General features: G+C 46.3%; 1 protein-coding gene across 1 annotated transcript in view; it reads right to left on the bottom strand.

Annotated features, from left to right (window-relative positions):
• LOC311107575 (FERM and PDZ domain-containing protein 3-like) overlaps positions 1–15632 on the bottom strand; it is a gene marked incomplete at its 3' end in the record, with an annotated part of 45688 nt that overhangs the window by 3339 nt on the left and 26717 nt on the right. The window contains exons 8-14 of the mRNA XM_084150082.1: positions 15444–15563; positions 14835–14971; positions 6442–6568; positions 5801–5890; positions 3955–4134; positions 3356–3491; positions 442–1407 (exon numbers count right to left, since the gene is read on the bottom strand). Of these exons, the coding sequence (XP_084006208.1) occupies positions 442–1407; positions 3356–3491; positions 3955–4134; positions 5801–5890; positions 6442–6568; positions 14835–14971; positions 15444–15563 (1756 nt within the window). The remainder of the gene's footprint in view (positions 1–441; positions 1408–3355; positions 3492–3954; positions 4135–5800; positions 5891–6441; positions 6569–14834; positions 14972–15443; positions 15564–15632) is intronic.

The following is a 15632-nucleotide window of genomic DNA, read 5'->3' as shown; positions in this document are numbered from 1 at the left end:
TGAAAAACCCAGCAGCATTGCAGTTTTTGACACACTCAAATCGGTGCGCCTGGCACCTTCTACCATACCCCGTTCAAAGGCACTTTTCATGCTCAACAGTTTCCTGTGTGTATCAAGAATGGTCCATCACCCAAAGGACATCTAGCCAACTTGACACAACTGTGGCAAGCATTGGAGTCAACATGGGCCAGCATCCCTGTGGAACGTTTTCGACACCTTGTAGAGTCCATGCCCCGACGACTGAGGGCAAAAGGGGGTGCAACTCAATATTAGGATTGTGTTCCAAATATTTTGTGCACTCAGTGTATAAAAACATTTCAAAGTGCCCTTAGTAGTCACTCTTCCCTAAAATGAACCATTAGTTCTAAAAAGAGCCCTTGGTGGTTAGATTAGACTCTCTATATGAGATGAAGTCCATGTAGCATGACTCAGCATGTTGACCTGTGGTCTGAGCTGGCTGTTGGTGGTGATGGGGGAAGTCCTCTGATGCAGCTAGGGCCTCCAGTGCCTGCAGAGTGGATACCAGAGCATCATCCAGCTCCTGGGCATGGTCCCGTACTGTCCTGGTTGCCACGTTGTCTATCAACGTCACCGGGACATCCTCTGGAGCCAGTACCACTTCCTTGGCAGAAGCCTTGGCAGAGCTCTTGCCGGCAGCAGCCCCGGTTGCAGTGCTTGGACTGGGAGTGGGGTTGGGGTTGGGTTGAGACTTCCGTCCTCTCTTGGAGTCGTCTTCGTCCGAGCTGTTGTCCCTGAACCCAGGCGGAGGGGCAGCAATGGCCGGCGGGAGCGGCTGCAGCTTTCCTCCTACGTCCTCCACCTCTTCTTCCCCCTCTTCGTTCCCCGGGGGAGGCAGGGCCATGAGGTCTACTGCACCTCCGTCGCGGGAGGCACAGGCGCTGGAGCAGTGCTTCGACGAGGCGCTGCTGCTTCCACCGTTCAAGGCCACAACCATTCCCTCTGCCCTCAACCTGGCCTTGCAGGAGTCACAGAAGAACTGTGTAGTTCGCTGGGACTGCCCCATGGTTTGGGCTCTGCTCCTGAAGACCACGGAGCTCTCCTGGACGGGGCTCTCTGGCCTCCTGGCGATCATCTCCGTGCTCTGGAGCATTGGGTCAGACTTGGTACGGGGCCGCTCTGGTGCCTCTTGGGAAATGAAGTTCTCATTGATGTCGAGCTCGGGTTCTGCCTGCATTTGGAGCTCCTGCAGCTGTTGTGGCTCCCGGAGATGGACGTGGCATAGACCCAGGTGTTGGGACTCTGCGAGCAGTGTGGCTGTCGCTGTCTTCTTAGACTGGGACCCTGGGTCCCTCGTATGGGGTCTTTCCCTCTCGTCCCCTCGTCGGTCCCCACTGGACGCCGCTGTGGCGCCGGAGCGCGGGTGGGCGTGGTGGGAACCTCTGTAATCTGAGGACAGAATTGTCAGAGCTGTTGAGAGGCTGAGAGGTGAGGAATCGCATGGGAGGATGGAGTGGGTCCTCATGGGAAAATAGAGGTGAAGGTTGGTGGATTTTTTCAGTGATGGATGCTGGAGATTGGAGTTGGAGGTTTGAGGTAAGTCTGGTGGGATGTTATGGGATGTAGCGGCCTTCCTCTCATGCAGGCACACCACCACAGCAGATGGAAACAGACCTGTGCATGTTTGAATAGTACATGTATATTTGATTAGAGAGAGAAAAGCAAGGCAAAACCCCAAAATGTTACCCTATGCAAGGAAAAGGGAGAGAATAGTCCAATGAAGATGAGATCTCAGGATGGAGATGGGACGAGAGACAGCAGAGGTGATTGGTAGCTGTTGATATGGTTTAGGTCCGGATGCACAGATGCATTATGGAGAAGCAGGTCTCAGTCCAGGTAGATTGAGCAGAGTTGGTTGCAGTATAATGGTTTACATGCAATGCCTCACACTTGCAGACACACACAAAAACCTGTAAATGGAATCCTTGAGATGCAAACTGATATGCAGTCAATGGGGCTTTGGATGCTGAGTTTGGATGCTGAGTTTTATTGTTACAAAATATAGCCAAAGCAAACAGTATGGAAATTATTTTAACCGTAAATGAAAAATATTTTCAGTTTTATCTAAAGCTAATAATAATGGAATCTCTGTAACACCTCCCGAAACACTAGACTTACAGATACACTATATATACGAAAGTATGTGGACACCCCTTCAAATGAATGGATTCGGCTATTAAAATCGAGCACACAGCCATGCAATCTCCATAGACAAACATTGGCAGTGGAATGGCCTTACCAACAAGTCAGTTCGTCAAATTTCTGCCCTGCTAGAGCTGCCCCGGTTAACTGTAAGTGCTGTTATTGTGATGTGGAAACATCTAGGAGCAACAACGGCTCAGCCGCGAAGTGGTAGGCCATACAAGCTCACAGAACGGGACCGCAGAGTGCTGAATTGCGTAGCGCGTCTGTCCTCGGTTGCAAAACTCACTACCGAGTTCCAAACTGCCTCTGGAAGGAACGTCAGCACAAGAACTGTTCGTCGGGAGCTTAATGAAATTGATTTTCATGGCCAAGCAGCCGCACACAAGCCTAAGATCACCATGCGCAATACCAAGCGTCAGCTGGAGTGGTGTAAAGCTCGCCCCCATTGGACTCTGGAGCAGTGGAAACGTGTTTTCTGGAGTGATGAATCACGCTTCACCGTCTGGCAGTCCAACCGACGAATCTGGGTTTGGCGGTGCCAGGAGAACGCTACCTGCCCTAATGCATAGTGCCAACTCTAAAGTTTGGTGGAGGAGGAATAATGGTCTGGGGCTGTTTTTCATGGTTTGTGCTAGGCAGTGAAGGGAAATCTTAAAGCTACAGCATACAATGACATTCTAGACGATTCTGTGCTTCCAACTTTGGGGCAACAGTTTGGGGAAGGCCCTTTCCTGTTTCAGCATGACAATGCCCCCATGCACAAAGCGAGGTCCATACAGAAATGGTTTGTCAAGATCGGTGTGGAAGAACTTGACTGGCCTGAACAGAGCCCTGACATCAACCCCATCGAACACCTTTGGGATGAGTTAGAATGCTGACTGCGAGCCAGGCCTAATCGCCCAACATCAATGCCCGACCTCACTAATGCTCTTGTGGCTGAATGGAAGCAAGTCCCCGCAGCAATGTTCCAACATCTAGTGGAAAGCCTTCCCAGAAGAGTGGAGGCTGTTATAGCAGCAAAGGTGGGACAAACTCCATATTAATGCCCATGATTTTGGAATTAGATGTTCGACGAGCAGGTGTCCACATACTTTTGGTCATGTAGTGTACATTTCTTAAACATCAACAGATATTGTGAATATGCAGTTTCATTGCAAGTCCTAATAAATCAAGGAAGTGACTACTAACATACCTGCCTTGATCATATAAGACTGACCAGGTGTCCTGTAGTAGATGGTCCGTTTGGGATCCACGAACAGCTTGTAGTAGCCGGAGGTGAGGCAGGCGAAGTTACTGGCATCAGGCCACTCCATCAACAGGACCAGAGGCTGCAGGGGGGGAAGTGGATAATTAAGATTTTGATTAAGATTCCGTTATTGTCCAATTGTACACAAGGTCCAACGGAAATGTGTCTTCTGCTTTATTCAATGATGTATATATTGGCTTTATCCCAGCCCCTCCGAAACACACACATTCATACACAGAGGTTGGAGAGGTTGGAGCAGGGATGGAGAGAAATTAGGAGATTTCAACAAAGCATTTGACTGTATATTTAATGTAATCACCATACCGGTACTTCAACTTGGTTTATGTTGCAGGTTTGATTTAATAGAATTTAATTTGAAAGGAATTCTTCTGTGCAGCAAAAATCAATGTTAGGTAGCATGTCCTACTAGTATGGTGCAATGATTTCTGGCAAAACAAACAAATCTCATTCTATTGAGTTCCACCCTGAGCTTCATAATGTCCTTCTAAATCTATAGTTGTATATGTGTTCAGTCTGTCATATACCTTGGCCTCATGTATGGCCACCTCTACGCGGGCAACGCCCTGGTTCTCCCGGTGCAGCTGTATCTTAGCAACGCGACTGAACTCTGTCAGAACCGTGGTCAGGTTGTTCTTCAGGTCGATCACGTGACCGATGCCGTGCCGTGGACCCACCAGCAGCGTAGTGGCCGACTGCTTCTCATCCTGTGGATCAACCATTCAGTCAGTAAATCAATCAATCAATCAACACAGAGAGAGCTCTTAATTCATGGAATAGCATTTATAGAACTTAACTCAGAAACATGCATTCTTTAAAAGTTGCCATTGAAGTGGGTTGATTATATGTTGTATATATACACATGTACACTACCGGTCAAACGTTTTAGAACACCTACTCATTCAAGGGTTTTTCTTTATTTTAACTATTTTCTACATTGTAACTACATCAAAATGATGAAATAACACATATGGAATCATGTAGTAACCAAAAAAGTGTTAAACAAATCAAAATATATTTTATATTTGAGATTCTTCAAATAGCCACCCTTTGCCTTGATGACAGCTATGCACACTCTTGGCATTCGCTCAACCAGCTTAATGAGGTAGTCACCTGGAATGCATTTCAATTAACAGGAGTGCCTTGTTAAAAGTTAATTTGTGGTATTTCTTTCGTTCTTAATGCGTTTGAGCCAATCAGTTGTGTTGTGACAAGGTAGGGGTGGTATACAGAAGATAGCCCTATTTGGGAAAATAAGTCCATATTATGGCAAGAACCACTCAAATAAGCAAAGAGAAATGACAGTCCATCATCACTTTAAGACATGAAGGTCAGTCAATCCGGAAAATGTCAAGAACTTTGAAAGTTTCTTCAAGTGCAGTCACAAAAACCATCAAGCAGTATGATGAATCTCGCTCTCATGAGGACCGCCACAGGAATGGAAGACCCAGAGTTACCTCTGCTGCAGAGGATAAGTTCATTAGAGTTAACTGCACCTCAGATTGCAGCCCAAATAAATGCTTCACAGAGTTCAAGTAACAGACTGCAGAGGATAGGTTCATGAAGCATGGAGAAGGAGGTGTTATGGTGTGGGGGTGCTTTGCTGGTGACACTGTCTGTGATTTATTTAGAATTCAAGGCACACTTAACCAGCATGGCCACCACAGCATTCTGCAGCAATACGCCATCCCATCTGCTTTGGGCTTAGTGGGACTATCATTTTTTTTCAACAGGACAATGACCCAACACACCTCCAGGCTGGAGGAGAGTGATGGAGTGCTGCATCAGATGACCTGGCCTCCACAATCCCCCGACCTCAACCAAATTGAGATGGTTTGGGATGAGTCTGACCGCAGAGTGAAGGAAAAGCAGCCAACAAGTGCTCAGCATATGTGGGAACTCCTTCAAGACTGTTGGAAAAGCATCCGTGGTGAAGCTGGTTGAGAGAATGCCAAGAGTGTGCAAAGCTGTCATCAAGGCAAAGGGTGGCTATTTGAAGAATCTCAAATATAAAATATATTTTGATTTGTTTAACACTTTTTTGGCTACTACATGATTCCATATGTGTTATTTCATGTACAATGTAGAAAATAGTAACAAATAAAGAAAAACCCTTGAATAAGTTGGTGTTCTAAAACCTTTGACTGGTAGTGTATGTAGTAACAGTTTGGAGTTGATTGTACTTGTTATATCAGTTTGGATTTCTGGCCTGGGATGCTACAAGGCTACAAGGCTACAGGAAAACATCAACATGAGCTGTACCTTGATATAAGATAAATTGTTATGGAAATCAAATTCATTATAAAGGAGTGTGACTCATATATCATGTGAGAATACGAAATGGGAATGTTCATAAGGGAATGTTGCCATTACTAGTCCGACGGTGTGGAACAGCATGCCTCCAAAGGGCGGAAGATCGTTGAGCAGGCGCATGTACTGCAGCTTTCCCTGGAGAGGAGGGACCTGTCAGTAGACACAACACAACACTCAAGGGCCCAGTCTCAATAGTCTCTATTGGCTTCCTCTACTCGTCTCCTCTCCTTGATCTGCACTAACATTAAAAGAACTGGAACAGGTAAAATTAAAAACCTAGTTGACATCCTTCATATTGCTTTCACTTATCTTGTGATTTCAGATCAGTGGAGATGAAGGAGAGGAGACGAGGAGGTTAATACGGTTGAGATTCACCCAACTATGACAAGCCGGACACGGTCGCCCTGTTGCTAGCTTCTACTATTGAGATTCACCCAAGGATGACCAGTGGATGCGCTACTGCAATACTGTCCATGTCCTCTTGGGGGCACTGTTTAGCCATGTATTGGGGCACAAGCACACTGTTTAAATATGTATGAAACGCCACAGCCAGTCAAATCCAAAGATAAACTGCTTAACTGAGAGTGCAAGCCCTCAGATGAAAGGTAGGCTATACAATGAATCTGAATAACTTAGTGTTGCTGTATGTAGAGAATATTTACTGAAAGGAAGGTCATTGTGTGACAGAGAGGAGAGATCACCTTGTTGCCGGAGGGAGGCGGATGCTGATAGGTCTTGAGCAGTTGTGACAGGGTCTTACACACATTCTTCTCCTTGATGGTGGGCAGCAGAGTGAGGGGGAGGAAGGGTTCCAGACCCCACTCCTTCCTGGGGAGAGAGAGAGAGAATGAGAAGTGGAGAGAGAGAGAGAGAGAGAATGAGAGGTGGAGAGAGAGAGAGAGAGAGAGAGAGAGAGAGAGAGAGAGAGAGAGAGAGAGAGAGAGAGAGAGAGAGAGAGAGAGAGAGAGAGAGAGAGAGAGAGAGAGAAAGGTGGAGAGAGAGAGAGAGAGAGAGAGAGAGAGAGAGAGAGAGAAAGAAAGGTGGAGAGAGAGAGAGAGAGAGAGAGAGAGAGAGAGAGAGAGAGAGAGAGAGAGAGAGAGAGTTTGAGTTTTAAATAATCTTTATTGGGTCTGGGAGCCCACCACACAATAAATATTCATACAAAACCGTAGTTACACATCAATTAAAAACAACTCCAATTCCTCCTCCACAGTAACTAAACACAACAGCCTCTGAATACCCCATATACTCATAAAAAGATCAATATTGTTGACAAGTTTTTAATAGGCAAACTCAACCCTTATTCTCCCTGCCAACATTCCCTCCAGCATTCCCACCACATCCAAAGACCCCTGTCCCCGAATACTGTTCTTTCGGGTCTTCCATATCGCTAATTTTGCTGCCCCTAACACAAAATTAAGCAACACAACTACACCTTTTTGGCTAAACCTGTACTTTGGCCCAAATATATACAGTTGAGAAGAGAAAACCTCTCCCAACGTTGAGAACCAATTAGTGATCAGGTCAATCATCCCGACCAACCTGGGACACTGTAAAAACAGATGTGCCAGAGTTTCAGACTCAGCACAGAATGGACACTCCTCCCCAACAGTAGGATCCAGGTGTACCAGATGCATGTTGGTGGCTATGGCTCCATGTATTATCCTCCATTGGAGGTCAGCTGTCCTCTTATCAATAGGCAGTTTGTATAATGATCGCCAACAGCCTTTTGGGGAGGCACCTGGACCAAGCACACCCGCCCACCTCGTCGATTTTACCCCTTCCATGGAAGAGGCATGGGACACCTTTACACATATTCTGTACATGGCCTTCTTTCCCACCTCCTTGAACTCCCCCAGCTCCGGGGTATCAAAGGAAAGCAGCATCCCCACGTCCTCCTCGAATGCCTCCGCCGCAGCACTAACAATCAGTGCAGGGAACACATAATCCAGACCCTCCTTCCACCGATCAGAATTGGAAGTGTCAGTCACATACTGCAGATGAAGTACTGGCAAGGAGTCACAGACCTCAGCGACGACCTTCCTCAGTAGGCGAGATGATCGGATCCCCGCTCTTTCTCCCAGCTCCTCCAACGACCTATTCCTGTTCCGCATCAGATGACCCAGCTTAGTACACCCCACGCCTAACAGGCATGAACGTAGGCTAGCTGAACCCAGAACACGGGACTGGATGGCAGTGTTATGAAAAAGAGGCTCTTCAAAAAGCCACATCCCTGGTGGCGTGCAGGCCTTACGGGACTTGACCAGAACTCTCCAAGCCTGCATAACAGACTCATAAAATGGAGTCAGGCCAGGCAACTCACCCCCCTCCAGCTTTAAGAGGAAAAGGTGCTTGTCTAAGCCCAAACAGCCCGCTCTCCTCATCAATGTGTAGGCTGTGTCAACCCAGCTAGAACCATCACTGTACAACAGTCTCTGGGCTGCTTGAAGCCGGAAAGCCATGATCCTGGAAGGAATGTCCACCAGGCCTTGCCCAGCCTCGTGCAGTGGCAGGTACAGGGCTGAAGCTTTAATCCAATGTTGTCCAGACCAGAATAAATTGACAAGGGTCCTCTGAAGCTCTTGTATCAGACCCTTTGGTGGCTGTAAAATCATTAGTCTGTGCCACAGGGTAGAGGCAGCAAGATTATTAGCTACCAGTACCCTTCCCCTATAAGACAGCTGGGGCAGCACCCATTTCCATCTTGACAGTCTGGCACACACTTTCTCCACTACACCCTCCCAGTTCTTTTTCTGAAAGACATCGGAGCCTAGAAAAAAAAACAAAGTCTTCATCCCATCTCTGCCCCACTGAAGCCCCCCTGGTAACCGTGGAGCGGACCCCATCTGAAGCTGGCCTGCCCACAGCGCTTCACTCTTTCCCCAATTGACTCTAGCTGAGGAGGCCCCCTCATACACCTTTAAAGCGTTTGAGAGAACCTTAACATCCTCACCCCCTGTAATAAAAACTGTCACGTCATCTGCATACGCAGACAGTGCTATCGTGGGACCCTTCATTACACCTGGCACAGAGAAACCAGTAAGCTTTGCTCTTAAAAAACAAAGCATTGGTTCAATCGCCAGACTATATAACTGCCCTGAAATTGGGCATCCCTGCCTGATGCCCCTTTGGACAGGGATGGGACAACTCAAACCACCCCCCACCTTCACCATACACGAGGCCCCAGCATACAGTAAATTCATCCAAGACAAAAAAACATCCCCAAACCCAAAGGCTTTCATTGTTTTAAACAAGTACTGGTGGTCCACACAATCAAAAGCCTTCTCCTGATCCAAAGAAAGTAAACCCACATTTACATCAGACAGTTTACAAATGTCTAAAACATCTCTTATTAGAAACAAGTTGTCAACAATAGAGCGATCAGGTACACAGTAGGACTGGTCCTTGTCGACCAACAACCCCAGATACTCTTTCAACCTGTTTGAGAGACATTTAGAAACAATTGTATATTCTGCACACAGCAAAGCAACAGGTCTCCAATTTTTTATGAGAGCCAAATCCCCCTTTTTTGGCAACAGTGAAAGTACCGCACATTGACAAGATACAGGAAGAGAGCCCTCATGAAAAGATTCACACACCACTTCATAAAAATCCTCCCCAATAGACCCCCAAAAGTGCTTATAAAACTCAGATGGTAAACCATCAATGCCAGGGGCTCGGCCTGTTGAGAGCTGCATAACTGCTGTGGACAGCTCTTGCAGTGTAATGTCAGAGTCCAATGCGACTCTTTGCTCAGGTCCCAATTGAGGAAGACCGTGTAACAACTGTTCAGTACACAGAGAGTCACAGAATAGAAATCCATGGCATGTTGACGCATATTTCACTGTCATCCGTGGTCACCTTTCCATCAGGGAGACGAAGGCAGACCATCTGTTTACGTTGCAATGTCGACTGTCCTAGGTTTAAAAAAAAAAAAAGCACTAGGAGCATCCATATCCTTGAGGGAAGCGAAACGAGACCTAATCAAGGCACCCTTCACTCTTTCATGCAGAAACGACCTCAGTTCATGTTCCTTGTCCTGTAAGTTCATGACTAGTCCGGGGTCATTCTGAGTGAGCAACTTCAATTCAATAGATTTGATGTCCTGTTCAAGGGCCCTGATAGTCTCTTTAACTTCAATTCGAGACAGAGCAGTATACTGTTGACAAAATAATCGTATTTGGGCCTTCCCAACCTCCCACCATTGTCTCAAGGACTCAAAATTCCCTTTTGTAACCCTCCATTTTTCCCAAAACAACAAACACCTTTCCCAAAACATGACATCATGTAACAATTTAACATTAAAATACCAATAAGATGATGACCTTCGTGGACAGGACAAGTGAATATCAACAGTGACAATATGGTGATCAGAGAAACCCACAGGAGTAATGTCACACCTTCCAACCCTACTACAGTATTGCTCAGATACATACAACATGTCTAACCTTGCTGCACTGACATGACCTTCATTAACTTTTAGCCATGTGTACTGCCTAACTTTTGCATTCCTTACTCTCCACACATCAGAAAGCTCAAACTCAGTTAATAGACCAGACAGACAAATTGCTGACCGCAGGTGAGGTTCTTCAGCAGTGCGATCAACAGTAAAATCCACTGTACAGTTCCAGTCCCCCCATAAAACCATACACCCCTCTTGGTCACACTGTCTTAAGGTTTCCTTTATTTTAACAAAACCAACAATACGCTCTGTACCCTCATTAGGAGCATAAACATTCAAAAAATAAATAAAAAAAAACATAACATCCACCTTGACCAATAAAACCCGACCCTTGACAATCTCTGTTGTAGATACCACAGCCACCCATAAGCCTGAAGAAAACAAGATTGCCACCCCAGCACTGAAATTAGTACCATGACTGAGTATATGCTGCCCCTCCCACCACATACCCCAGTCAACCTCATTTTCCTCATCACTATGTGTCTCCTGTAGGAAAAATACATACTCATCATCATTATTTAATTTTTCTCTTAACCTGACCACGTTTCCCACCACCTTTTGCTGCTGCAACAGCAGTAACAAATTTCCTCAAGCAAAACCGCTTCTTCTCACTCAACTGGTCTAACCCCACCGTCTTCTGTAACATCACAGCTGACCTCACAAACTTATCAACATCAAAATAATCTGCCAATTTGACAGATTTCCCAAAAGTCTGATCAAGAAACCCATTTACCTCCTCTAGATCGTAAATTGAGTCCTCACCAGCTGATATCGTATCAAGAGAGATATCCATATCCTTCTCCTGATCCTCCTCAACTGAGGCCACAGACCACTGACTCCCCTCTACCACATCCCTTTCAACACTCCCCACTTGCACCCCATCACTCGTACCAGGCATCTCCTCCACTACCTGGGAGACTAGCCCCACCTGAACCCCATTACTCGTAGTGGGCATCTCCTCCACTACCTGGGAGACTAGCCCCACCTGAACCCCATTACTTTTAGTGGGCATCTCCTCCACTACCTGGGAGATTAGCTCCACATGAACCCCCTCCTGTACCCAAGCACTCATAGTGGGCATCTCCTCCACTACCTGGGAGATTAGCTCCACATGAACCCTCTCCTGTAACCCATTACTTGTAGTGGGCATCTCCTCCACTACCTGGGAGATTAGCTCCACATGTACCCTCCTATACCGCAGCACTCGTACTGGGCACCTCCTCACCAGTCTGAGGAAATGGCCCTTCAGATCCGTCCTTACCTTCTACAACAATATTTTTCTGCTGCATAACATTTCCCTCTGGTACAAGTTGCAACTCTGTGCCCTCAACACGGACAACTTGTTCCTCAGCAACAGATGCTTGTGGCTGCTCTACCGCTGTCAGCCCACCTCTCCCTACATCAGTGGGCCCAGGCGTTACGAGGACCACCTGCGCCCCTCCCTCTGCCTTCTCGGGCAAGCATGTCGCTTATGACCAACATCCCCACACTCAAAACACCGTTGACTACCCGTACTAGCATAAGCCATATACAGTCTATTGTCATACTTGACTTTTAAACGATAACTCCAAAGTCTGCTCCGGTGAGTCCAAAAACATAAACACCTGTCGCCGAAACGACATAACCTGTTTCAACGCCGGGTGTTTGCAACCCAATGGGACAACCTTAATTGAACTTGCAAACTTCCCAAAACGCAATAACTCACGCTCCAATAGCTCATTTGGAATAAACGGCGGTACATTTGAAATCGTTACCCTTGTTGACGGAGAAAAAAGCGGCGTAACTTGAATAAACATTCCTTTAAGAAGTACGCCATGCTCAACCATACGATCAACAAGGCGCTCTTCTTTAAGAAATACCACCACCGCTTTATTCATCCGTGACGCATAAGCAACATTCTCATATCCTACCTTCTCTCCTACGGCGACCAGAAACTCCTCCACCGTGACAGTAGCTTCAGTAACACACCTAAAGCCGTGCCGAAGTGACAGGGACGGCGTCCCCACCAAAATCAGGGTAATTTCGACACGAAAAACAATATACTTAATTCTACCACAACAAGAAAATAGAAATAATAACCTTAATCATGCATAGAAGAAAAAAACGATATCACCAAGAAAAGGAAAACCAAAAGAAAACCCAGGATATCTAACTCTACACAACACTCGCACTTAGCAGTCACTCAAACAATTCCCAGCATAGAGAGAGAAAGAGAGGGTGAGAGAGATAGAGATAGAGATAGAGAGAGATGGTATAATCAGTCAGATGCTGACAGCAGTGAGACCATGTCTATATCTCAGGGAGAGACCCAAAGGGAAGACTTGAGGGCTACATCCCAAATGGCACCCTATTCGCTTTATAGCCCTACTGGCCCTGGTCAAAAGTAGTGCACTACATAGGGAATAGGGGTGCCTGTTGGGACACAGACAAAGACTCAAGGAGCTACTGCTCCTATTCTCTGTCCCACTGACAGGGTTGACAGGCCACCCTCAGTCTGACTCAGACAGAAGGGAGGACACTGGGTCTACTCTGTCTGTGTGACTGAATGCAATGACTTGACTTGCAATGACTGTCATTTCATTGTATTCACTCGCATGTGGTTGTTGAAATGAACTGATTGTAAGTCGCTCTGGATGAGAGTATCTGCTAAATTAGTAAAACGAATATCTGTCTGTCAGAGTGAGTTAGTTATCAGAGTGATCTACACTCAACAAAAATATAAACACAACATGCAACAATTTCAAAGATTGTACTGAGTTACAGTTCATATAAGGAAATCAGTCAATTGAAATGAATTCATTATGCCCTAATCTATGGATTTCACATGACTGGGAATACAGATGTGCATCTGTTTGTCACAGATACCTTAACAAAAAGGTAGGCCCGTGGATCAGAAAACCAGTCAGTATCTGGTGTGACCACTATTTGCCTCATGCAGCGTGACACATCTCCTTCACATAGAGTTGATCAGGCTGTTGATTGTGGCCTGTGGAATGTTGTGCCACTCCTCTTCAATGGCTGTGCGAAGTTACTGGATATTGGCGGGAACTGGAACACGCTGTTGTACACGTCGATCCAGAGCATCCCAAACATGCTCAATGGGTGGCATGTCTGGTGAGTATGCAGGCCATGGAAGAACTGGGACATTTTCAGCTTCCAGGAATTGTGTACAGATCCTTGCGACATGTGGCCGTGCATTATCAGGCTTAAACATGAGGTGACGGCGGTGGATGACTGGCACGACAATGGGCCTCAGGATCTTGTCACGGTACCTCTGTGCATTCAAATTGCCATTGATCATATGCAATTGTGTTTGTTGTCCGTAGCTTATGCCTGCGCATACCATAACCCCACCGCCACGATGGGGCACTCTGTTCACAGCGTTGACATCAGCAAACCGCTCGCCCACACGACGCCATACACGCTGTCTTCCATCTGCCCGGTACAGTTAAAACTGGGATTAATCTGTGAAGAGCACACTTCTCCAGCATGCCAGTGGCCATCGAAGGTGAGCATTTGCCCACTGAAGTCGGTCACGACGCCGAACTGCAGTCAGGTCAAGACCCTTGTGAGGATGACAAGCACGCAGATGAGCTTCCCTGAGACGGTTTCTGACAGTTTGTGCAGAAATCCTTCGGTTGTGCAAACCCATAGTTTCATCAGCTGTCCAGGTGGCGGGTCTCAGACGATCCCGCAGGTGAAGAAGCTGGATGTGGAAGTCCTGGTCTGGCGTGGTTATACGTGGTCTGCGGTTGTGAGGCCGATTGGACGCACTGCCAAGTTCTCTAAAAGGACTTTGGAGGCGGCTTATGGTAGAGAAATGAACGTTCAATACTCTGGCAACAATTCTGGTGAACATTCCTGCAGTCAGCATGCCAATTATAATTGCACGCTCCCTCAAAACTTGAGACATCTGTGGCATTGTGTTGTGTGACAAAACTGCACATTTTACAGTGGCCTTTTATTTTGACCAGCACAAGGTGCACCTGTGAAATGTTCATGCTGTTTAATCAGCTTCTTGATATGCCACACCTGTCAGGTGGATGGATTATCTTGGCAAAGGAGAAATGCTAACTAACAGGGCTGTAAACAAGTTTATGCACACAATTGGAGATAAATAAGCTTTTTGTGCATATGGAAAACTTCTGGGATCTTTTATTTCAGCTCATGAAACATGGGACCAACACTTTACATGTTGGATTTATATTTTTGTTCAGCATAGTTATCTGGTAATGTCTGTCAGAGTGATCTAGATAGCTTGTAATGTCTGTCAGAGTGATCTAGTTATCTGGTAATGTCTGTCGGTCAGAGTGATCTAGTTATCTGGTAAGTTGGGGATATGACTAAATGTGTGGCCCAAGGGAATTTTAATTTCTTGGTGTCAGAGTGACTTGAGCTAGTGGTTTGAGTGGTTTCTGCTGTTAATATTAGATGGATTAATTATGGATCATTTTGATATATTAGAAGCTCAGCTGGATACCACACTTCTGTATATTAGAGCTAAGACATTTTTTATGAAATATAATGGAATACAGAGACACGCATTTAGGTCTTTGAAGTGTCTGAGTGATGAGTCATGCAGCTGAGGGATCCATTTTGTCGTAAGACACACACATACACACACACACTTACTCCACATTCTTGAGCGAGATCTTCTGATTCGGTCTGGCCGATGACACTGTGATGTAGATATGAAGCGCCGCCAGCCGCAGTGTGACGTCAGACTTCCAGTCCATGCCGAAGCGCTCTTTGATGACGTCATTGCGACTCTGTGGTGGGGTGGGGATAATGTCATGTTATTCAGGTTATAAAGTTTTAGGCACAGCTAAAACAGAGATGGATGTCCTTGTCAGGAACCTCTTCCAGCAATCTTATGCAAAGGGGTGAGACAGAGAGACATTAAAGTTGCACTGATTACTTAATTGATTTGTGTTGGACATGTTGTGAAACTGGTTTTGCTACGTCTATATACCGTCTTGGTATGGCAGAATCTCTAGCATGTGAGATTTACTATAACTCCATTCTAGAATGAGATGGAGAAGGACATAAATCTGGAACTACTCATTTGTGTCAGAGGTTCTAAGCCTTCAGTTGGCTCAGTGGGCCGAGGGGCTCCGCTGCAGAAAGAACCCCTTGACGATCCAAACAGAATCATGAGGTTTTTATCCATGGTATCCCCACCTAGAGGTACCTGAAAGCTGTATCCCCACCTGTAGAGGCACATGAAGGCTGTATCCCCACCTGTATGTAGAGGTACTCGAAGGCTGCAGGGTCCCTCCTGAGCAGGTCTGCCGGGTCCTTGGGGAAGAAACAGATGCGAAAGAGACACTTCATCCCCTGGAAATACGTCCTGTGCACCACCTGAGGAGAGAGAGGGAGACGGCATGAATAACATCTATATCATAACAGCTTCCTTCACAACAATGGAAG

The sequence above is a fragment of the Coregonus lavaretus genome (assembly GCF_964263955.1).
Source record: "Coregonus lavaretus genome assembly, chromosome: 32".
Taxonomy (NCBI): domain Eukaryota; kingdom Metazoa; phylum Chordata; class Actinopteri; order Salmoniformes; family Salmonidae; genus Coregonus; species Coregonus lavaretus.
This window is presented reverse-complemented; position numbering and strand designations above follow the sequence as displayed.